Here is a 25697-nt window from a genome sequence, read left to right on the forward strand (position 1 = left end):
TTGATAGGATAGAAATGTGGAAGAAGAAAATTGTTTGTCACTTATTTGCGATTACAAAACTGAATATTTGTTTGAGATGTGTGTAAAGACAGTGATTATAGAAAAAGTATATTAAGCTCTTGAAATGGATTTGACGAATTCAATGTACAAAGTTTAAAAAATAACATTCATCCATTTGGAATATCGGACTCCCCTAAAGTGGATCAATTCCAAAACCAGACATCTCACATTCGTAAAACATCCTAATAATATTGATTCCCATTTTTTTTTATCCTAGTCAGAAAAATTCACCTCCAATTCACACCAATCTTCTCAATCACAAACAATACCCATATATTCCCGTTCAACAAACACATCACCTATAAAACACCCATTAGCTGTTGATAAAAACCTATCCTGATAACAGTGAACAGTGTCGCTTAACGCTTAAGTAACAGCTATTATAATATTTTTATCATCTCTAAGTATGCCGCCAACCCTCTCGTATTTACTTTACAATAAAGAGTTATAGTATTTGTATAAGGTTTCTCCAACTTCTTTATATTATTCAGTTATATCTCGGGCGAAGCCATTTGATTAAGTGTGATAGTGCAAAATGGATGTTGACAGGGTTACTGTGAGAGGATTTTTGGTCCAGGGTTTTGCTACTTTGGCAAGTAAGTTGGTTTTTTTATTTCATTTTATTGTTTGTTTGTGAATGTAAGTTCATTATTCATTTAAGTTCATATTCAGTGTCACTTTTTACGTCTCATGTTATAATTTACGTAGATACTCACTACTCGTTGAAATTTAAAATATAGGGTTCGTTCAATAAATCAAATGAGTTACGGAATTATTAGAGTCCTGTAAAATTACTGTTTAATGTTTAAAGAAATTTACCGTGGAAAGCTTTAATCATTTGCATAAACCATTGGGTGTAATTTGCTAGTAAGTTGATCAACTATTTGGACAGAATGTAAAAAATCATAATCACCTAGAAAAAGATTCGTTTCAACTAGCTTTAGTGGTTGAAAGGGAACTACGTAATATGTAATAACAATTTAAAGTATTCTTGCTACAATTGTATTTTAACCAATTGTAGAAAAAAGTCTTTAAAAGGATAATTTATCAAGACGATGAATTATGATCATCATCATCATATCAGCCCAATTACCCTCTTCCCAATCTTTCCAATCCCCGATTCCCCAAAAACCCTTAAATTTCTAACCCCCATAAGGTAGGTAACGCACTTGTAACGCCTCCGGTGTTTCATGTGTCCATGGGTGGCGGCGATTGCTTACAATCAGGTAATCCGTCTGCTCGTTTGCCATAAGACGTCCACTGCTGACCATATGCCTCCTCCAATGACCTATACAATGAATAACATAATGAAATTGTTGCAGTTCACTTTAAAGTGACCCCTTTAAAGGATTGAACTGCAAAGTATTGTGTCAGTAAACTTGATAATGAGAAGTCTCACTTATATCTTAATGAGCTAGTATGATGGACCATCGTCTGAACTTTATAGACCAGACTAAAGTTATGTCTTACTATTTAAGACTCTGTTTCGAGTTCCATAAAGTGCAATTTCTCAGGCACGATTGATTTCCGAAGAGCGGTTTTTATCTGAATTGCCGTATAGACGACTTAGTGCTTAATGACACTTGTCGTAAAGTTTATTTTGTAATTGATAAAAGCTAGACAGTATTTTCCTATATTGGATCATTGTTCTTTCTGTTACAAATGAATGATGATAAATTATTATGTAGCAGGGTAGATAATACAGAGATTAATGTATTGATCTGGAGCTGCGGACTACCTAGCGGGTTTTACGGGGCTCCAGCTCGAAAAGCAGGAGTAGGAACGGGGTGGTTTTTAGTCAGTAAGAGTCTGATACTCCCTCTCGCCTCGCCCAAGGCGGGAGAAGTCATTGGAACATTTTCCCCCCTTAAAAGAAGTCACTAATGTATGACTACTAACTTTGTTGACGTTTCAAAAGTACCAAATACATATTATGCTGCATTAATGCAGGTTGCTTCCAACCGGCCTACCTTGAAGTCATTGGAGGAAGGCTATGTTTAGCTGTGGACGTCCTGTGGCTAATATGATGATAATGAAATGACTTCGACTTTAACTCTAGAACGAAAACCTCGATTGATTCTTGATTCCCATACACAATACAAACAAAAACTTTTGTCAATCAATGCAACATTACAATCTCATCACTTACTTATCTTTACTGAACCTTTTTGGCATGATACCTGATTCTATTTCTCTAAGCAAAACATTTTTGGATTTCCAATTTCGAAATCTTTATTTGTCACATTATCCTAAATCCAACATGGGGACTACCCAGCCGTAATTGTAATTCCATCAGAGTTACATGAAAACAGGCTAATTATATGATAATGCAAAGCATTACGAAAAGCCAATATAAGTATTAAGAATGCAAATAATTTTAAGTGTATCTAAGATTATGACCCGTAAGATACGACGCGTCGGAATTTAATTTATCTGAGAAAACAACATGTGCTTGTGACTAATATGCAGACACATGTATGTGTCGTCAGAGGCTTGTTCTCATAGAGATAGTTAAAACAGTCTAAATGATTTTGCGTTCCATAGAGGGCGTGACTAGCGAAAATGGATGTTCACGAGGAACACCGCTGTTTGTTGTCTTGTAGTAAAGAGAATTGGGAGGGAAATCCCTGTAGAATTGGGTTATCTACAGGAAAATGTAAACGCCTATCGATACTTCTAGTGTACTTCAGTGTAGTGTGTATTATGTCAGAAATACAATAAATACAGTGCAATATACTTAAGGAAATAGAAAAAAAAAACAATGGAAGTAGAAATTGCAAAGGATTTAATTCATTTTAGGAAAAACAATTATTACTAGTCGATACTACTTTTACATCTATAGTGGGACAGAATAGGGTAGAGAACACCATTTTGCACCAGTTAATTTCATCAATCATCAATATAATATACTCCTGTTACCGATATCATAGCAATGTGTTACGCAACAATTGCTATATATTTTCTGGCAGGCGTCGTTAATTTATTGTTACTTGGGTGTGACTATGGAAAGTTGGAAGCCTTTCTTTTTGTCAATAATATTTATTTTAACTTAGGTGAGACTTATAGTCGACCGTAAGCTTATGTCAATATAACTGCACAGTTTGTGCGGTGGCTGGACAACCAGCTGCCGCGCAAAGTGTCGCAGGTTCGATTCCCACACAGAACAACTCTTTGTGTGATCCACAGATTGTTGCTTCGGGTCTGAGTGTCATGTGTATGTGAACTTGTATGTTTGTAAAACGCACTCACGACAAAGGCGAAAATCCTAAAGCAACGTTATTCTAAGTTAACTTATGTAAGACTGAAAACTTACACCAATATCACACACTAATATTTCTCCTATGATTTTTTTAAGAAAACTTTGCCCCGCATTAGTATATTCTTCTGTGTCGTGGGTGCGTTACAACATACAAGTTCACATACACATGACACACAGACCCGAAACAACAATTTGTGTTCACACAAAGAGATGCTCCGTGCGGGAATCGAACCCGCTACCCGTTGCGCGGCAGCCAGTTGCCCAGCCACCGCACCAACTGTAGTACTGTAGCAGTATTTAAACTGATACTTTAACCCCATCTTTCTCCACATTCCAGTATCGTACCTCACAACGCTAACGGGCCTGGTCTTCTCCTGGCCTTCCTACAATGTGGTCAACTTCATGTCCAATGACACCGTACTCTCAGCGCCCATGTCTTCCGTGGACGTGTCACTATTGGGCAGTCTGACCAACGTCGGAGCTATGGTAGCCACGCCGTTCTCTGGGTATATTGTCAACAGGCTTGGAAGGAAGTATAGTGCTATGCTGTTCGGATTGCCTTTTGTGGTGAGGGTGATTTAAATGATTAAAACATATTAGATGCTACTATAAGTATTGTATTTGCCAAGCCAAATTCCATCTTATATGCAGGGCAGAATATTGTAGGCATTAGATAAATAAATACCAATTTAATTATTAGGGTGCTTTTCCACTAGAGATATGCTATGTAGCTATGCTACCAAGATATAATAGTTAAGATATGGAACTATGGGACAGTTTTCGCTGATACTATGTAGCTGTGCGAGGAAGATGCTCTTCGAGTATGTGATGTGTATGATCGATAGTAGAAGCCATTCATAACATGCATCTTTCCATATAAAAAACATAGCATGGCTGAGTAAATTTCTTGGTGGAAGCTATGTGTACCAATGAATAATATGATTAGTAGATACCAAACGCATCCAGCAACGTAGCATAGCACATCTCATAATGAAAAAGCACCCCTATTTCTCCAATTCTTCCACTACAATACTTGCCCTATCCTAACATTCTTCATCACTTCTTCCACAGCTCTCATGGACGATCATCTCGCTATCCACATCGATACCAATGCTGCTTCTAGCCATGGCATTAGCAGGTTTAGGAACAGCAGGACAAACAGTTTCTTCAATATACATATCAGAAATATCACAAGACTCCATCCGAGGAGCCTTAATGTCTACTGTAGTATCTTCATATTTCATGGGAGTGCTGATATCGTATATTTTTGGAGGATACCTGGATTATAGTCTGATAGTGTACCTGCATTTGTCCATGTCGGTTCTGTATATGCTGATGTTGGCTGTCTTGAAGGAGTCTCCTGTGTTTCTGATGCAGAGTGGGAAGGAGAAGGTGAGTTATATATTTTTTTTATGGTATAAGCCGGTAAATGAGCTGACGAATCACCTGATGGTAAGCAATCGCCGCTATCTATGGACACCCAAAACACAAGAGGTGTTACCAGTGCACCTAGCTTCACTGACAGACAGACTGATGGACAATTCAATTTGACATTTCAAAAGTGCCTAATTTAGGATTTATTTTATTTTATTTATTTAGGTTGTCAACAAAGGATATGCACAGTCCATTTTACATACATAAAGTATACAAACATGGTATTTTGTAGGTGTACTCCTTCACTTATAGGAGACCACAGCATGCGCTAAGATAGCAACTATAGGCTATATATATGTATTTCCAATAGGTTTCATTCTACTATAAATTTCTTTTACTTTTTACCTTTATTAGAGGTATCTGCACTGGCCTACTAAGATGAAGTTAAGTTTAGAATTTTATGTTAATTAATAACAAATTTAAATAAGGGTTCCGTTTTTTGCTATTTGGCTACGGAACCGTAAAAAGAAAAACAACGTAGTCTTTCTTTACTCACAATAAACTTTTTGATAGAAATGTTTTGAATTTGACTTTGACAGAGCGTTGATATCTTTTTGGGATATCTGTATGTATAGGTGGCCCTCCATCATCCATAGGCAGGTACGCCCTCTATTACAAGCTACAAACTCCACAATACTTATAAGAGAGAGACACGATTGTAACACTTATACATACTACTGACGTAGATATATATAGAAGTAATGTAATAAATAACAATATTGATAATAATGTGTAATGAATGAGTAATAAATAATCAATTAATTATACTTATACAAATAAACAATTGTCACATAAAGACGTTATCATCAACGTGTTATCGATTTTGCCCTATAAATTATATCTACCTACTGGTTGCAACTACTTTCAAAGCTTTTGATATCAAGAGTCGTTAGTGTAGGGTAAATGTAAGAGATGGCGTTACTAGTTCGTATCTTGCACGTGTTTGTGTAATATAACATCTTGTCGGTGTTTACTTGAAATTGTAAGCAGAGTTAATTAAAATCTCGCTTGTTTTTATATGAAAGCGTAGTGCAGTACTTTAATTTTTGATAAGTTAAAAGAAACATCACTTCAATGTGCATAATCCCAAACTCCCAGACTATAATGTATAAATTATTACATACACATTCCAAATCATAAAATAAGAGACTGCAATACCAGGAGCTTTCCTCTTTTAATAGTAACCTTTACTCCTTTTCCCGAAGGCCAGCAATACACTTGAACCCGGCTTCTGATGTTGCGAATGTCCATAGGAATCACTGATTGCTTACCATCAAGTGTACTGCTCATTTAACGCGCTATACCATCACACTAATATTATTAATGTGAAAGTTTGTTGGTTGGATGTTTGTTCGTCAATCACGCTGAAACTACTGAATGGATTTTGATGAAATTTGGTATGCAAACAGGGTATGAGCAGAATTGGGTGATAGGATTTTTATCCCACGTGACCGCGGGCGAAACGCCAGTATAGAATACCTATAATGATTCTCACACTGTTCTTAATATTACAGGAAGCTGCAGAGTCAATAGCATTCTACCGACAAGTGAAGTCGTCATCGAAAGAGGTAGAGGTAGAAATATCTAAGATCAAACTTCTGTTGGACCCGAGACTAGAGAAGATTCTGGAAGGAGACGCAGGTACGTTTCGTAAAAAGCACATAACAGTTAATTCTGATGATATTTTATTAAATACCTACTAACTGCTGCCCGCAATTTCGTACGCGTAGAATAATGACTTCTGACAGAATTTGATTTTTTTTTCGAAAAGCAGGAGTATGGTTGGGATGGTTTTTAGTCATTAAGAATCTAATACTCCTATTCGCCTCACCCAAGGCGGGAGAAGTCATCGGATGTTTTTGTTCTCTCAAAAACAGCTTGTCTGTGATACATGTAAACCATATATTTTTTTATGGAATACCGGTAAACGAGCAAAGGTATCACCTGATGGTAAGCAATCGCCGCCGTCCATGGACAACCGAAACACCAGAGGCGTTACAAGTCCGTTGTCAGCCTTTTGGGGGTTAGGAATTTAAGGGTTGTTGGGGAATCGGTAACCTCACTCACACAACGAAACACAACGCAAGCGTTGTTACACGTCGGTTTTTGGTGAGGCCGTGGTATCACTCTGGTCGAGCCGGCCCATTCGTGCCGAAGCATGGCTCTCCCACACTTAAATATACATAGTACATTCTCGTATTATAAAGTCATACGTCTGTCACCAGTTACGTTGGAACCCCTTTATGATGTAAGAAATATTTGTTCAACTATTTGTTCTAATCACAAGGAGGACGTATTTGATAATTTTAGCTCGTGTTTGTGTTCCATTATCTCGAAGTTAAATAAGTCTGCAATTATTTGTATTAAATGATAGTGAAAATTGCGACTCCTTATTATGTGGTGAGAATGTTATTTTCTTTGTAAGAAGAAAAACACGTTTGTTCTTCGTGGAACGATGCAGTTAGAGAAGTATTTCTGTTGGTACACGACTATGAGCTGTTGTCAAATTTTATTCCAGATTTCTTAATGTCAAAATCGAAGAATCAAAATAAATAGTTTGAAATTCAAGAAACGTGTAATTTAAGAAATGTAACGCCCCAAGGCGTTGCAAGTGCGTTGTCCACCTTTTGGGGGCTAGGAATTCAAGGGTTTTTGGGGAATCGAGGATTGGGAAGTGGGGTAATTGGACCTCTGAAATGAAATTTGGATTACAGACTAGGTATGAGCTGACTTGGGTGATACACAGGCACAGGAAGGCAGGGAAGCTATATATTTTATGTTTCCTGCTGATTCCTGACGCTCATTCCTGCTACATGTGTGTGTGGCACAATAATAGGATGATAATAATGACTACGTATGATTGAGATTGGATTTGTCACATCTTAAAACTAATAGAGATAAGACAAGCAGTCTGTCCCCTTCCGTGACGTCACAAGTCACGTCTACTTAATACCATTGATAACTCGTGGAAACTTTATTATATACGCTTGTAAAAACTTAAGGTGTGACGTTATTTGCGGTGGTTTTAATAAAATTAAAGGCTTTCATTTAAGGCATACCTTTTTTAATATTAAGTTAGGAAATATGTCATATTTGTGAGTCCCAATCTTTCCAATCTCTTTCGATTCTCCAACAACCTTTAACTTCCTAACCCCCAAAAGCCCAGCTATGCACTTGTGACGCCTCTGGTGTTTCAAGTGTCCATGGGTGGCGGCGATTGCTTACAAAAAAAGAGGCCCAATTTCCCCTCTTCCCAATCTCCAATTCCCCAACAACCTTTAAATTCCTAACCCCCAAAATGCTGGCAACGCACTTGTAACGCCTCTGGTGTTTCAAGTGTCCATGGGCGGCGGCGATTGCTTACCTGTGATCCTTCTGCTCGTTTACCTGAAACCTTTGATTCAGGCAATCATTGCACTGATGTAATTTATCTTCGTATGTATTTCTATATGTTTTATCAAATAGTATATGTCAAATTATATTTATGTTTCATCATCAGCATCATTATTTACCTTGATATTCTATTTCCGTGACGTCAACAACCTGTAAAGCTATGTATTCTATAAAACAATACAATAAAACAAATACATTTTGGTGACGATAGTAGACGATAATTGAAAATTACACTTTACAACAATGAGTTAAGGCTGAAATTTCTATGTCTTGTTGAAATGAATGTAAATGATAGGAAAATGGGAGGTAAAGGCACACCTTCGATGATTGTAATAAGACTGGTTCTTGCATCATTGTATATTTGGGAATTTCCAAGGAAAACTTTGCAAATTATGGAGTACGATGAATGAATAACAGGATTGACGTTACTTTGTTAAGTTAACGTTAATTTGTTTTATTCGTTAGTACACACAGTTTATCACTGGTAGAAACGGACTCAGTTAAGCTATGTTTGTGCTGTGCAGCTATGGAAAGATGCGTGCTATGAATGCGTGCTACAGATGCGTGCTATGGATGGCTTCCCTACTATCGATACATTGCATACTCAAGCTACGCATCTTCCTTGCACAGCTAAAGCTAGCTAAGCGAAAATGGTAACATAGTTTTACAGCTTAGTTATTAACTCTTCGTAGTAGAGCTACATACCACATCTCTGGTGGAAATGCATCCTAAAGGAATTTTGGTAACAGACAACCAGTTTTTTTCGATGATAACACTTAACTTTCGCATATTTAGTATGGAACCATTTAACAGTACTGTTTGTTTTTCCAGATCCAACAATTACCAAAGAGCTCATCAACTCTGCACCGCCGGCGCAACAGCTGTCAGAATGGCAGTTCTTGAGTGAGTTCTTTTGTCTTTATTTTCAAATAATCCAGTGATTGTATTTTTTTAATTTGGTGGGTTGACTTTTGTCCACCATAAATCGCCTGATGGTAAGCGACGATGCGGCCTACGATAGATCACGTCTGCCCTATCCGTATATTTACTTCAACTTTTATGGATGAAGAGCTATAAGTAGACTTTAATCCTTTAAAATATTTTTTTGTGTTTCTGCTTACTCGCATAATTGTTTGACGAGGAACTCAACTAAGTAGTTTCAAGCCATGCTAGAGGCTTATATTCATTTCACGACATACGATGCAGAGGCTATCGTGTTTCAACCTTCCTTAAAATCTTTGGTGATTCTCGCCGTTTTTTTTATTTACCAATTTCCTAATAATACTGAACCTTGATGATAAATGCTACATAATGGATTTTATATGCACTTCAATAAGGTAGATTTTCCAATAGCAACCGGTGATATGGTGGGCAGAACAGAACACGATCTGCCTCTAATAACTTGTAAGATAGTGAACATCGAAGTATTCAATAAATACTAAGTCGTAATTCAAGATACTCGGATTGATTCTGTGAACTAAATGTGGTTGGATTAAATCCTTTTTTAAAATAGCTACAATTTTCTACAAAAATGTTTCAACTCTTGTTATAATTTGAACTTAAGTAATGTAAACGATTGGCATTGACAGCATTCATCACAACGCGTGCCCATAATCAGAAATTATAAACCCAGGTTGACGTATTCCACATTGGGCACCCAAGTTAATGGCACCGGAGATAGGTATTTTTCGTGGGTGCCATTTGTGAAAGAATTTTATATTTTATTCCACATATGGCACCTGCGGCATAAGTAGTGTTGGGAAGTTTACGTTTCTCAGCATATTTAATAATATCGAATATGATCCGTAGAGTGTTTGTTTCGAACCAGTACTCTCATGCATGAAATAATGCATTATAAACTTCTACCACGACGACAATATTTGTCAGTCATTTTTAATTCTAATTTCCTTTACAGAGCAATCCCAAACTTCAATCCGAGCTCTAATGACAAGCCTAGCATGTATGGCAACAATGATATTGATGGGGAACATTGCGCTGCAAGTGTACGCGGAGACATTGTTCAGGGAAGCAGTGCCGTCAATGGACTCCAACCAATGTTCTATCTTCTTAGCTATAGATCTGTTGTTGGCGAGCGTACTGTGTACGTTTGCTATTGATAGGTATGGGAGAAAGGTGAGTCGGGTTATTTTTCTTAAAGAATCTTGTGGTTATGTCTATAAGGTGACTGGTAATTAGTGTACGATATTTTAACACGTGATTGTACTCATGATTACAAACAACTTTCCCAAAGAAACTTTTTTTGTATACTCATTAGTTTTATATTTATCACGACAAACCAGTCACCCTATGTTAATTCCTATGTTTTGGTATTATTAGCAGTAGTTAGGAGTTTTTTCGTAAGCTTGGTCTCTATTGCAAAGAAGTATCTAATAACAATACTAATGAATCGCACCAAATGCATACTTTTTTAATCCTAGAATATCTTTACCAGTGACATTACTGAGAATTTCGAGCGTGAGAGAGCACAAACTAACTCTTACCTTTAGGTGTCACTTACAGGTTGGCAAAAATCAAAAACCTACCTCCTATCTAAACTTAGAAGTTCCCCAAATATAAGAAATTTGGTGAAAACGAGTATCAAAGGTACCAGGCTCGCATAAACACGAGATATTTGTTCCAGCCGTTGATGATCAGTACTTCAGTCCTGGCCAGTGTCTGCACGATGCTCCTCGGCACCCAAATCCAGTGGCACTGGGCTCCGCACTGGTTCACTGCTGTCATCATCTACGTGTATAGCTTCATCTTCAATTTCGGAGTCGCTGTTATTCCTTACGTGTTGAGTGCTGAGCTGTTCTTGCCTGAAGTAAGTTCATTTTTTTTTATTGGGACAAGCCCGCCACTACCTCCCATACCGCTACAACTCCTGTAAGCCAGAATTTACAGTAGATGTAACCATGAAAGTTCTATTCCTAAGTTTGTCTCCTCTCATTTTTTATTGATATGTGATTGAATTCTATTTTAACGATATAATTTAACGGTTTAAATGGGTATGCCAATAAGTTTATATGGTTTGTTTGCAATTATACCGTGACTTATAGATATCTACAAGCTAAGGTTTTCTAAAATTATCTGCTACGGCTGTAATGGGAGGTAGTTTTGTGTATGAAGATTAAATTAGTGAAGAAATTTCTCACTCCGGACCAGTTAATTCAATTTGAGAACATAAAGAAGTTAAATAAATATTGACTCTAGTTTGCATTAAGTGGTTCAAAATTGTCTAAGTATAAAAACTGAACCTTATTTCCATATTAAAACATGAGCCAATATTTTCTCATATTAACCAAACCAAAATGATTACCTCTGACTTCTGCCCAAAAACTGCATCAAAAATATACTCTGAAACATTCCCCATTATTCCAGGTACGAGGGATGTGTGGAAGCATCGTGATGACCTGCGGCTGGGCCATGAACTTCGTCACCGTGCTCATATTCACCCCAGTGGTGGAAGAAGTCGGGTTCGCCCCCCTATTCTACGCCTTCTCCGTTGTAGGATTTGTGGGGGCTGGTTACTGTGTCTTCTATTTACCTGAGACCAAAGGACTGTCTATAGATGCCATCCAAGCTCTATTTGTTAAGAAAACTAAGAGGAAAATTGATGCTTAAAGACTTATTGTAGGTAGTAACTGCTGTTTATAAAATTAATTATAATCGATGATCAATGTAATTAAATGTAGTTTGATCTTCAACAGTAATCGAAATGAGAACGCGTTCGGCATTCAGATTTGTTGGTTTATTCGAGCTTGCCAATCAGAGCGCCGAACGCGCTCACGTAAAGCAAACTCATATCAAGGGTACAGTAGTACTGAAGTTTGAATTGATTGTGTATAAAATTGTTTAGTTTTAAGTTTTTATACATAGTTTTATTCGATTTAGAAGAGTACTTTTAAACTGAAATAGGGGTGTGGTGTTTAGTCGATAAAAAGTAAATTAATTACCATGTTTTTCGGCTTACCCACGTAATTGTTGAGCGTAGTAGCGTCACAGTCATAGATTGCTGCTCATGAATGAATAAGCCTTTAGCAGGGCTTGAAACTAGTCAAGTTTCTCGTCTAACAATTACGTGAATAAGCCGAAAAATATAATAGTTAATTTAATACTTATGTCTCACGAAAATTATAATATAAACGACATGTAAAATGTAAAGAAATTGGCATCAATTTTATGTAAGACGTGCAAATGACAAGCAAAAATAGAAGCAAAATTCTTTCATGAATTTTGATTTCATTTTGGAACATTTTTATCAACATAGTGAATAGCAAATTTTCAGTACAAGGAACTTTTAATGTTTAATAAGGCCTCTTTATATTAATAAGAGCTCTTATCTCAAAGCATATGTTATAGATAATTTTCGTTACAATACTTAACAAATATGTTAATAAGTTAGTGATAAGGTAGGCACCTGGGTTAGTAAGAAGAAAATGCAATGATTTTATTTTTGTTAGACAGTTTTTTTTAACTCATAACCCCCAAAAGGCCGGCAACGCACTTGTAACGCCTCTGGTGTTTCAAATGTCCATGGGCGACGGCGATTGCTTGCCATCAGGTGATACGATACGTCTACTCGTATACCAGCGTGTTCCATAAAAAACAACCCTGGAATTTTCTCCTGTGTCGTGGGTGTGTTTACAAACATACAAGTTCACATGACACCCAAAACCGAAACAATAATTTGTTTAACAGCGTAACCACGGAAAGTTGGGTTACAGTACAAAAACGCAAAATAATCACCCTATCTTTCATCGATAGGAAAACATAATTTAAAAAAAAAATCATAGAAGACCTCGAATAAAAAATGTTTACAAGTGAAAAATGTAAAGCCAGGACTGCATGCATATTAAACAGATATTAAAATTCATAAACGTTCGTTGGAACAAGGGAAATCGATGAAAATGTAATTATTGCTAGTGTTCCGACTACCAACCCTTTAACTATGCTACGTTGCTGGATGCGTTTGGCTTCCACTAATCATATTCATTGGCACACATATGTAGCTTAGCACTGGTGGAAACGGACTTACTTATTATCGATTTTGTATCGAAAACAATTGCTAAGGACTGGGCTAAGTAATCTGGCATAAAATGATTCTGAGTACGGCCGTTAGTAATTAAATTTAAATTATACAATACTCTAATTATAATTTATAGATTGTAAGAATAAAAATATTTTGGATAACGAAATTTTTATTTTAGCATCGGACCCAGATTGCTTCCTTGGGGAACACCTTTAGTTATACGACGTTAAAGTCATCATATTTGTGAATTTAGTCAACTAGATTAACCACTACTTAAGTTTTTAGAATAAGAAGATCTGATAATAAAATATTGTAATTAATTGTTTACTTTATATGTGTTTTTATTCCTTTGCCTACTAATCCAATCAAAGCTAATCGGATACCTTATGGCGACACATCGACATCGAAATCGCACATAAACAATCGACGAGCAAATCAACGGATGACGTCATAAATGCCATATCGCACATAATTATGAAGTTTACATACATAACCTCTCGCCTGTCTCCCATGGGTGTAGGCAGAGACGACGGAAAGCTAATTGCTATGAATCTTATTCTTATTCTTTCGCTTTATCATCAGTTGCCAGTTTATTTGCAAATAAACTTGGATAGACAATCCCAAAGCAGCAGAAAGCCCGCCAACTACGATCATCTCGTCTGGTCGGAGGATCTTCCTTTTCTTAGGGAACCAAAGATACGACCCCATAGCTCAAAAAACTCTTGATTTTTCATGAGTTAAGATCAAAAACCGAGGCAAGTCGCGAGTAAAAGCTATTATAAGTATAAGGGTGCTTTTCCGCCAGAGATGTACTATGTAGCTTTGCTACGAAGATGTAATAGCTAAGCTGTGAAATTATGTGACTGTTTCCACTGATACTAAGTTATGTAGTTGTGTAAAGAAGATACGTAGCTTGAGTATACGATGTATCGATAGTAGGGAAGCCATCCATAGCACGCATCTTTCCATATAAAAAAAAAACATATCGTAGTTGAACCCGTTTCCAACAGTGCTAAGCTATGTGTACCAATTAATATGATTGGTGGAACCCAAACACATCCACAGCAACGTAGCATAGCACATATCTGGCGGAAAAGCACACTAAAGGTAATAAAAACTAATGATGAATAAATAGGTCCTATTCAGAAATTGTGACGTGGAAATGTCGACAAGATATTTAAAAATAGTCACAATAGGTCGAGCTGATAATTATGATGACAATTACAAACAAATAGTAAAATGAAATGCCGTCAAAGCTCACATAAGACTGTTGGCAGTCTTTATTCAAATAAAACTGATTCACGCATAAATAGCTACTGTTTCTTGCCTCGTCAGACTTAGCTACGTGTAACATGTTACTAAGACATTAGACAGGAATATGTGGAGAAATACCACACAGGTAAATATGATTTAACTGTACAATTATATCGTAGGTCCATAATAATATAGCCTATCACACCATACTATTTAAATGTGCAGTTTTAACTGTCAATCAATCGAACAACAGCCACCACTGATGGGGCCCAGTAGAGCTGATGCCTGATCCGGAGCTGCGGACTAGACCTAGCGGGTGTATCCTTTTTAGTCAGTAAGAGTCTGATTCCTTTTGCCTCGCCCAAAGCAGAAAAAGTCATTGGAAGATTTGCCGCTGTTCACTAAAGGCCTCTTCTCCATGGAGAAGGTTTGAGCATTTATCTCCATGCAGGTTGACGATTTCAAACTTATAATAAAAAATTGTAAGTCCAAGTTTCCGAACAATGTTTTCATTCACCGTTTTTCAATAGTGTCTTAATCATCTTAGAAAGTACATATAACTAGGGAAAAGCAAAAAACTTGTCCTACGTAGGTTTCGAACCCTTTCACGCATGAGATGTAAGCATCTGAAACCTCCGGGCCACCACGACATTTTTAACAGTATCTATTCTTAATTCGATTTATTTACCTTGTGATTTAACTGTACAGTTGGACTACACAGTTAAAAATGCACAGTTAAATAGGCTATTATCAAATCGTGACATAATTATGACAGAAGAAACATGAAAGATAAAGTATTATTATCACATACACGAATCACGATGGAAATTCATTAAAATTTTAAATAAGTGACAAAAAGAAACAAAAAGAAGAAATATCTAAAAATAAATATTTTAACAAAATGTTGACTTTAAAGTGATCCCTAATTAGTATAAACGGAGAGTCACACGAATATTTTCGCTACACAAGTGATAAGGATGTCAGTTTTATCATAAGATAAAATATTTACACGCGATTTTTGTTTACACATCTTTGTGTATTCTAATTCATTTATGTAATGAAACTATTTGCCGAAATGTTACTATTACTTGAACGTGAACTGGCGATACTCGTTAGTTGTAAGTGAATCAACATGAGCAAAGGAAGACTCAGGCAGGTCCATGCGGCATTTGCCGGTAAGAAAAAAAATCATTTTTTTGAACACAAATCTCGATTTGTTATGAAAAATCTCCGTTGAGATAGAATAAATTTTGTTTTTCTGTCCATTTTATGATAGAACGTCTTTGTTAAGAGACGTGTGTATTGTTTCTCGTATATTTGTGGGAGCTGTGTGTGATTTGTGTGTGGTTTATTGAGGCCAGTGTAGTTTATAAGGTCATGACGGTTTTGGAAGAAAAATTAAACATGGAAATGTTGGTAAAGATGGTGAAGAAAGTAAGAAAGAAATAATAGAAGTCAAAGACAAAAAGAAAACAATGGTTGATGATTAAAATTTATATCAAGATGTAAATTCTGGTAAGCATTATTATACTCGAAGTGATGAATTAACAGTTGTAAGTATTGAAACGTAAAAGAAACTGGCTAAATTAGGCTGAAGTACCCACGTGTTTGGCAAAACCAATTTTCAACCTGACATTACAGTAGAAATATTTTACATCAACCGATTCAGAAGTTCACTTATTTTTCTTCTCTTTATTAAAACATACTTGTTCGTTGATTCGTAAGTGACATCTGAACACTTTAATTCAGAAATAAAGTTTCTTTTGTATTATTATAATTTTTGTTAGATAAGAGTGTAATGTAGGGTATCATAATGGGATTAAATATGTCAATGCCAGTTGACCATTTCAAATTTATACGAGTAATTTATGAGGTTTCCGCACGATGTTTTCCTTCACCGTTTGTCAGTGGCGTCGACTTTCAGAAGTGCATTTTTTATCTAAAAATTCAACTTTGATGCATGACATCTAGATTTTAATCAGACAAAAGAAATAAATGTTAAAAATTATCAACAGAAGACATCACAATTGCCACAGCTCCCTATCTTCGTTGGCAATACAATTATTTGTTTTGTTTTACTCTACTTTGCTTCCAGATATATGTCATATTTGTTAACATTTTATTCAAATGCTTTGGATTGAAATTAATAATGATACAATTGATAAATTAATTGTTGGTGTGTACGCTTTATCGTGCAATGACGGATGTCTGTTTTGGCCCGGTTTGATAGTCAAAACAGCTGGCACTGACGCATGTGTCGTAATAATTATTGCTATCGAAAATCTTTCTCTGAGTCAAGAGTCATAAGTTAAAAGTCAAAATATTTATTTCAAATAGACCGACACTTTGGGACTTCAAAGCAAATATTAAAATTCTAAAAAAATATCTGTCTATCGGCAAGTCCTCTAGTTAATTCCTATGGAGAAGAATGAGCAAGAAACTCCATAGGTAATGAGAAAAACTACATGCAAGACAGTTATTATAAAATTTCCTTGGGATAAGCCGGCTACTAAGCAGACGGATGACCCTATGGTAAGCAATCGCCGTCGCCCATGGACACCCGAAACACCAAAGGCGTTACAAGTGCGTGGTCGGCCGCCAAATCCCAAAAGGATTTCAAATTGGGCGGTAACCGGTAACCTCACTCACACGGAGGCCTTTCAGTGAGACCCTAGTATCACTCTGATCAAGCCGGTCCATTAGTGCCGAAGCATGGCTCTCCCACACTTTAACTAAACATACCATCTTTCTTAATTACAGGTGGCTTTGGGTCCCTAGTGATGGGGGCCCTCAACGTCTGGCCATCATATACATCGGAGTTATACTCTTCAAATACCACCACACCATTATCAGCCCCTATGACGAAGGGAGAAGAAGCCATGTTGGGTAGTTTACCTTCATTGGGTGCTATGGTTGGAACAGCCGTCGCTGGTACATTGATTAATGCTTTAGGCAGAAGAAATGGTGGTGTGATATTGTCTTTGCCGTTTGTGGTAAGTCATTAACTTTTTTTACAATATCAGATATATACATAACCTCACGTCTGTCTTCCATAGGGGTAGGCACAGACAATGGAATGCCAATTGCTATGAAACTTACAGACTTCTTTCGCTTTATTGACAGTCATCTCTGTCTCGTCGTACTTTTAATTTGGCCCTTCTTAACTCATAAAGTAGTATAGAGGTACAATCACTGTACAATTTTATTAATCTTGATATCAATGACTGGGTAAATCCTCGAGGATTTAGATCCGCAGGTGAATTTGTTATTGAAGTCAACCAACCCACGATCCTCAAATCTGAATAAGCAGATTCCAAAATTCATTAATAAGTTTTAAATAGAAAGAGAAAGAAAGAAAAAGAAGAAAGAAAATACAAAACACGCTAAATAAAAAAGTGGCATGTATAGTTTACTTTATCATTTAAATAATGTAGTTTTGCCATAGAACAACCCTAGTAAATTAGCTCGAGAAGATCGAGTCGTATTCCAAACATTTTTGAAATATATGAATTTTGTTTGCAGTTATCATGGGCTGTGGTGTCAGTAACGTCTTCAATAAACCTGATCTTAGCAGCGAGGTTCTTCGCTGGAGTAGCTGGTGGTGGCTTCTTGGTGTTAGCTCCTATTTTCACTTCAGAAGTTGCTGAGGATTCTATACGAGGAAGCTTGGCTTCAGGTGAGGATATAACTATGCTAAAAATTGGTTTCACTTTAAGCCAATAGTAATAATTAATTATAAAGTCCTGCATCAACGGAGGATTATTCTTGATTGATCCTGTCTGTAGTCCCGTGAAAGTCCGGAACATACATAGTTAATTATATTAGACTTAATCTGGGAAGCGAAATGAAATCTATACTTATAATAAATCTGTAGAGAGGTCAATTCTGTACATGAAATATATTTCCAAAATAACTATCAGCGGGTGATTAGTGATCGATACTGACGCCAAAAATGCAATCAGAAATTTTTTTGTCTGTCTGTCTGTCTGTCTGTCTGTCTGTCTGTCTGTCTGTCTGTCTGTCTGTCTGTATGTTCTTTATAGAAATAAAAACCACTGGACAGATTTCAACGAAACTTGGTACAATTGTTCTTCATACTCCTGGGCAGGTTATAGTATACTTTTCATCACGCTACGATCAATAGGAGCAGAGCAGTGAAGGGAAATGTTGGGAACAGGAGAACTTACTCCATTTTTTAAGCTTCCGTCGCGTGTGCAGCCTTAATGGTTAAAGTTACATAGAAATAATGTATGACGGAAATGTTTTCCTTAAAATTAATTATTAAATAAATATTTAACGACAGCAAATGTCTATCTCTTATGGTTGACTCACAATAACACGTATAACTCCCGATAGCTTAGCAGTTCGGAGCTTTCTGATTATATTTATCTACTCTTACGTTTATAACACTCTCATTCATTCATTCATTCATTCATATTATAATAAATCTGTAGAAGGGTCAATTCTGTACATTGAAAATATTGAAAGAATAAATAGCAGGGGTGTTACTGGATCGATACCAAACCCAAATATGTGATTTTTTTTGTCTGTCTGTCTGTATGTTCAGGCATCACGTGAAAACTAACGGTTCGATTTCAATGAAACTTGGTCTTATTATCCTGGGCATAAAATAGGATACTTTTTATCCTGGAAAAATACGTAGAAAAAAATCTTTATTTTTCAGTTTTATTCTACAGAACGCGAGCTCAACAGCAGTAGCTCAATAGAGGGATCTCCTTAATTATTATGGGCTTCGCCGTATTTGGGTCCAATAGATATTTATAAGATGTCATTGTCAGAGTTACTCAAAATGGAGAAATAAAACTTCCACGCGAAGACCGACATCCGCGCGGACGGAGTCGCGGGCGAAAGCTAGTACATAATATAAGCAATTAAAGATGAGAGATATTTTTATATGTTTTGTAACCCTTAAAGCATTAACTGCCTAAAGAAATCTGTTGAAGGCAAATTGGTGGCGGTTAACGTGTTAAAAGACGAAAAGTTCAGTTAAGGCACGTATCTATGAATTGACACAATTTTAGAAAATCCTCAAAGAAATATAATCATCTCAAATTTAGTCCCATCTGTGCGTAATATCATAACAAATGATAGAAACATCATATCAGTACAGAGAGATAAAATGTCAGCTGAGGTTAGAATGAAAGACTTATCTGATACGAGATCTTTTAGGCGTAGTACTTATGCAACTATTGGTCATGAGACAGAGCCTTGACCTAATTTTTAAGACAACTTATGGAACTTGGTCAATGACATTTAGAAGTATAGATTTCGATATATTAACTATACGCTTCAATGTTAATAACCTTAATCAGCCTGATTTCGATCCTGATCACATATACCTAGTAGTTGTTGAATACTTGTGTGAAGTTTTTTACTTAGACTTTGAGTTGACTACCACGGTAAAGAGTAGGACACCACAAAGGTAGCAAAATTCCGGCACCGAGCAGTAGTTGGAATAGGATGGATTTTGATAAGTAAGAATCTGATTAACTAAAAATCACGGTTTACTCATGTACAATAATGGAGAAAAGCTCTACTAGTTTCGAGACATAGTAGGCTGCGCGACGCCACCTTGTCTTGGCACGCTGATCATGACGAAGAGTCCCTCTGTGACTGGAAACTAGTAGAGCTTATTTCCATTAATGTATGTGAGTAACCAGTGATTTTTAGTTAATTTCGTATGTCTCACGATAGTTATTACAAAAAGTAATTTTTAACCCTTTTTCTTTCGCTTCTCTTTCAGCGTCAATATACCTGTACTGCATGGGGACATTGATGTCATACCTCGTCGGCTGGTTCCTCACGTATAGAACAATTATTTGGCTGCAGCTGATACTCAGTATTGTGTGCACCGTCCTTATATTGTTGGTTGTGGAGAGCCCTGTGTACTTGTTGAAGAAGAATAGGGAAGAGGTGAGTTCAATCTATTGTTTATTCGGTATTTCTCAGATGTTGGTGGAAGTAAGCTGGGTGATAGAACAGGGTTTAGTATTTTACGAGATGGCTGAACAGACGAGTTGAAACGCACGCACGCACATTTAATTAACGTTTAGTGTGTATATTATACTACAGCTATTGCTAATTAAGTATGTTGTGAGTCCCGTGTAATAGAGAAATTCATCCAAAAAATCATGACTTGATGTTCAGAAACTACTTTAAACGTAAAGCAAACTCATACTAAGGGTACAAAACCAGACTAATAGATACTTAAATATGAATTCCAGGACGCAAAAGAAGCGATAGCGAAATACAGATCGGTGTCTCCAAACTCAATGGTGGTGTTAGATGAACTCTCCAGACTGAAGCACCAGATCATGCCAGCAGTAGAGCTTGTATCAGTTACAGGTATGTTTCTGTTCCTCCTCTAATTGTTTTGTTTAAGGAACACAATGGAAAATACCATACGGATCACCTGATGGTAAGCGATCAGCGCCGCTCATGATATCTTCTGATTTATTTCGTTGCGGGGTCGAAGACATCCAAGAAGTTTATCTCTTTCTTTTGAAAAGATGAAACTATCTAATGTCTGTTTGTTTTCCGCCTTAAGTGAGCTGTAGGAGAGTAGCCCTCGGTCTTTAATTAATATCTCCTATTACTTTTTGGTGGTTAAAGTGCCAGACTTGTTCTCCTAAAAATATTCAAAGTTCTATAATTATTATAGAATTTGACTCGTTTACGTCAATGGCCATGTGATTAAGAACTCTTTTTGCTTTTTGAAAACAATTAATTTACCTAAAATTACTTAAGTATAATAGGCACCATACCTAACAACTCCGAAGAGGACAAATTCTTTGACAATTTAATTTAGTTTTTATTTATGTATCTATTTTTTTTTCTTATAAATATGTAATTAAGTATAATGAAATGTTAGTAGTTAATTGTTTATAAGTAATTTTGACGTGTACGTTGGCAGTGGACGTCACTCGGTTGATTATTATGATGAAAATGAAGTAATTTTAACATAGCAGATTTAGAATTACTGCATACTTTTACCTTGATAATAAACTTTAATTTAACTGTGCAAATTAATATTCTTATAGAAGTGGACCCCAAGGCGGAAGAGGCAGAAAAGCAAAAATTAAACGATGAAGATATACAGGAACCGAAGAAAATGTCGCCATTGAAAATATTATGTAAGTATAAGAAGTATAATTAAAATAATGAAGGTTAGGTACTTAACTAACTAATAGGTTATTGTTCATTAAAGATTTTATTTCTTCTTGATGGCAACGGATGTCTATTAATTAAACGGTTTTGCTTATATTATAATGTTAATGATTGCGTAATGTTACGTGTGACATATTTTTTAATTTGGCATATAAGATAACTTAACAATACTGTACTTAAATAAAAACGAATCAAAGTTTAGTGGTAGTAAATACGTCATTTCTACGTATAAAACGTATCTAAAAGTGACGTCACGCAATATTTAAAATCAAAATATATCTTCGACTAATTTGTTTCATTAAAAAATTTAAATACATGTCTAATATTTTTAAATTGTTTATAATTAAAATAAAAATTAGTTACCTACTTAGTAAAAAATGTATATCGACCTCATGTGCAGACCCCAAAACTACCTTGGAAATGGCGCGGAGAAAAAAATCCTTTAGTATTATAGTTTTTAATTGTGTAATTTTTGTAATATAAAATAACAATTTAATATTTCTAGTTGTGGCAGCAGCATCCAGACGTGCCTTCATGGTGGTGACCATTGCGATCACACTGCAGGTAATCCTTGTTTTTAATGATACATATCTTTGTTATTAATAAAATATAACGAAAATACCCATAGAGAATCAAACATTTTTCATTTCTCTTTCAATAGTTAAATGTACAATTATATTTTTTTGTAACACATTGCCCTGCAATGGTACTTTCTCCTGTGTCGTGGATACATTTACATACATATAACACCCAGTCTCGAAACAACAATTTGTGGATCACACAAAGTGCATGGCAGCCCGGCCCAGCCACCGCGCTAAACGTGCAGTCTGTACGAGACTTCTACTAACTATCACAATAACCTTGCAGGTCTTCATGGGGATAGTCCCAGTGCAGGTGTACGCGAAGACAGTGTTCACTCAAACCGACCCGACCAAGTCAGATCTGTACACCGTGCTGTTTGCCGTCATCCAGTTCTGTGGAGCCATGACTTCTGCTCTTGTCGCTGATAAGGCTGGGAGACGGGTAAGATAATATGAATATTTTAATGTACTTATTGATCCCTTGTAAGTGAGTGATTGTGTTGACTCAGTAATTGCTAAGGACGAGAAAATGTTACAGTTGAAGATTACAGTTTAAAAAATATTGAGAATATTTCTAGAGAGCAAATGGTTTGTGAAGGTTTGGTTTTTTTAAGGAGTAAAAATCACCCAATGACTTCTCCCGTTAGCCTTGGGTGAGGCGAGAGGGACTGTCAGACTTTTACTGACTAAATAATAAGTTTGAAATCGCTAACCCACATTGACCAAGCATGGTGATTAAAACTTTTCTGTGTGAGAAGAGGCCTTTGGTCAGCAGTGGTCACTTATAGGCTGTTGATGTAGGGTGATAAACAAGGCTGACGACTCTCCTGGTAGTAAGCAATCGGTGCATCGACAATGTCAACACTAAAAGAATTATAAGTTCTTAGCTGGCCTATTCGACGTATGTCTCTTCCATGTAAAAAATACATAGTTTTCGACTAGTTTCAAGCCATGCTAGAGGCTCATATTCATGAGCAGACATTTCACGACATGGGTCGCGGCGATTGTCGCGCTGCTACAAGAGCCATAAGCTTGAAACTAGTCGAGTTTCTCGTCAAACAGTTACGTGAGTAGACCGTTAGCATAATAATTAAATATTTTTTCTTCCCAGGTCCTAATAATATCATCATCAATCCTAGTCAGTCTATGCATGGCTGGTCTGGGCTTCCTCTTGCAAACGAAGACGGCGCCTGCATGGGTCACCGTGGTGCTGCTGATGGCATACTGCTTCTCATTCCTGGTGGGAGCTGGTACCATACCCTATGTGTTGTTAGCTGAGGTCTTTGAGTCTGAGGTGAGGATTGTTTTAATAATGTTATGTTGGAAGTTAAAGTAGCTTGCTTACTCATTGAAAAACCATAACTGCTAATAGGTTACTTATGAGCGTTATTGGCCTTACCATCAGGTGAGATAGTAGCCAAACTAACTTAGAGATGGGTCGGCACCCATGAAATAAGAAAGCCACCAATAACAAAATAGCAGTTTAATAGTGAACATACCAAACTAAGCGTGTAAGATAATTCGAATTATTTTATTTTTTCTCTAAATTTCTTCTGTAGCTCATAGTAATTTTATAAAGCTGAGTTATAAAAACAAAAATGAAGACTTCAAAAATTAATCAGTTATTGTTCTAGGCAATTAATTTAATTGAACTTTTATACGATTATGACAGTTAATCAATAATCACGTTCAAATACAAAATCAACAGAGCTAAGACATAACTTAACAGAGTCATGTCAATAAATAATAATCAATATTGTTGATGCCAGTAGCTAGAATATTCATTGTACCCGAAATCCCATTAACAACCTTCTTCTCTTTGTCCCCAGGTCCAAGGCATAGCCTCAATGATAATCATAGAATGGGTGTGGTTCCTCAACTTCTTCATTTTGGGCGTGTTCCCATACATGACCAGCATATTTGGCATCTACGGCTGTTTCTACGTCTTCGGCGCAGTGGGTCTACTTAATGCCGTCCAGTCGTTCATCTTAGTACCAGAAACTAAAGGACTATCTAATGCTCAGATCCAGGATTTGTTTAGAGCGAGAAAGAAGAATTAAGCGTTTAGAACAAGTATTAGTGGAGATTTTCTCGTTTTTGAGAAGTTTTTTTTAAGGATTTATGATTTAATTTAACCCGCTATTGGTGACCTATATGTCTGTGAGACTGCGTAGTTTAAAAACTAAGAATATTTTTTACACTGTTTATCGAATAACGATGCGATTTCGAGTTCGAGTAGCTGCCTTAATGTACGCCCTTTACCCTTAGTTCACCCCGTAACAGCGACAGAGGCGTCCTATTTATGTCATTTTATGTCCTTTATTTTCTTTTTTATACTTATGTCCTTTCTATGTCAATAACTTATTTTATATTCTTTATAATTCAACATAGCTCACAAATATTAAAAACAAATATATGGAGCAAAAAACCACGGTGCAGGAGACCAGAGCCACCGACTATATAAGACAAATACACATCACCAGTGGCGGGTTAAGTTTGTTTTTATCTATGAACAAAGCAAAGGATTTGTTTTAATGTATCAGTTTTATGGTACCATTATATAATATTACGATTAAAAAATAAGTAAAAGAAAATATTGTCTTGAAAAGATTATTAGTTCATTGTATGTGTATCTGTGAATGATGAGATTCAAATAGTAGATGTTATCACTATTCTTTTACACGGATATTTAGACGCTACGACTTACTCACGTTTGAGGAGGTTACTTGACCAATTTCAGAGGTCTTACTTAGTTGGTTTTACATTTAACGAGATCGAAACGAGAGCGTGTTTGGCGCGGGTTCCCTCTATCTGGCAGAATTTTAATGCTCCGAAATTTGTTTGGCATAACACACCTGGCAGAATCTTCTTTAAACGAATATACATATGGCATAAAAATTGTTTAATATAATTATTGTTTTGCCGAATGTTTATATGTCCGAATTTACAAAGGCATACTTTTAAGATGGTAGAATTTTATTTGGCATAATTACGTTTGGCAAAGCTTAATTTTGCATAATTTTGTTTCACATAACGTTTATTTAGAGCGACGATTGTTTGGCATAATTTCACTTGGCATATTAAGAAGATGGTAGAATAAAAGTTAGTAAAGTGACAGAACCGAATCGCTGCAAAACCGACTGCACGTAGTCTTGTCTGCCCTACCCCTAGAGTGCAATTTAAAATCGCGTAGGCGCGGAGGGGCGAGGCGGCCCGGCCGGCCAACAAGCCGAAGCTGCGGTGGTGAGCGAAAGCCGTCTGCGACGATTAGCGCGCGTGGGACCGCCGGAGCCCCGCAGCGCCGGAGCCGTGACAGAAACCATGCTTGCTTGCATGCTGTTTGCTTGCTGCATGCTTGCATGCTTGCTTGCATGCTGCATGCTTGCTTGCATGCTGCATGCTTGCTTGCATGCTGCATGCTTGCTTGCATGCTGCATGCTTGCTTGCATGCTGCATGCTTGCTTGCATGCTGCATGCTTGCTTGCTTGCTGCTTGC

At 36.6% G+C, this 25697-nt stretch overlaps 2 protein-coding genes across 2 annotated transcripts; both read left to right on the forward strand.

Annotated features, from left to right (window-relative positions):
• The first annotated feature begins 280 nt into the window (after positions 1-280).
• LOC118277640 (facilitated trehalose transporter Tret1-like) lies at positions 281-13505 on the forward strand. The gene is made up of 8 exons (XM_050696545.1): positions 281-656; positions 3657-3886; positions 4391-4711; positions 6268-6394; positions 8978-9049; positions 10062-10279; positions 10788-10970; positions 11528-13505. Exons 1-8 carry the CDS (start codon positions 596-598, stop codon positions 11768-11770), a joined length of 1455 nt encoding a protein of 484 aa, XP_050552502.1. The 5' UTR covers positions 281-595; the 3' UTR covers positions 11771-13505.
• A 1942-nt stretch (positions 13506-15447) lies between these two features.
• Positions 15448-25409, forward strand: LOC118277655 (probable metabolite transport protein CsbC). Its single transcript, XM_050696546.1, has 10 exons — positions 15448-15607; positions 17193-17425; positions 17955-18108; positions 20197-20366; positions 20678-20798; positions 21494-21586; positions 22126-22184; positions 22488-22643; positions 23313-23495; positions 24031-25409. Exons 1-10 carry the CDS (start codon positions 15565-15567, stop codon positions 24259-24261), a joined length of 1443 nt encoding a protein of 480 aa, XP_050552503.1. The 5' UTR covers positions 15448-15564; the 3' UTR covers positions 24262-25409.
• Positions 25410-25697: the final 288 nt, after the last annotated feature.

This window comes from Spodoptera frugiperda, chromosome 10, assembly GCF_023101765.2.
Source record: "Spodoptera frugiperda isolate SF20-4 chromosome 10, AGI-APGP_CSIRO_Sfru_2.0, whole genome shotgun sequence".
NCBI classification, from domain to species: domain Eukaryota; kingdom Metazoa; phylum Arthropoda; class Insecta; order Lepidoptera; family Noctuidae; genus Spodoptera; species Spodoptera frugiperda.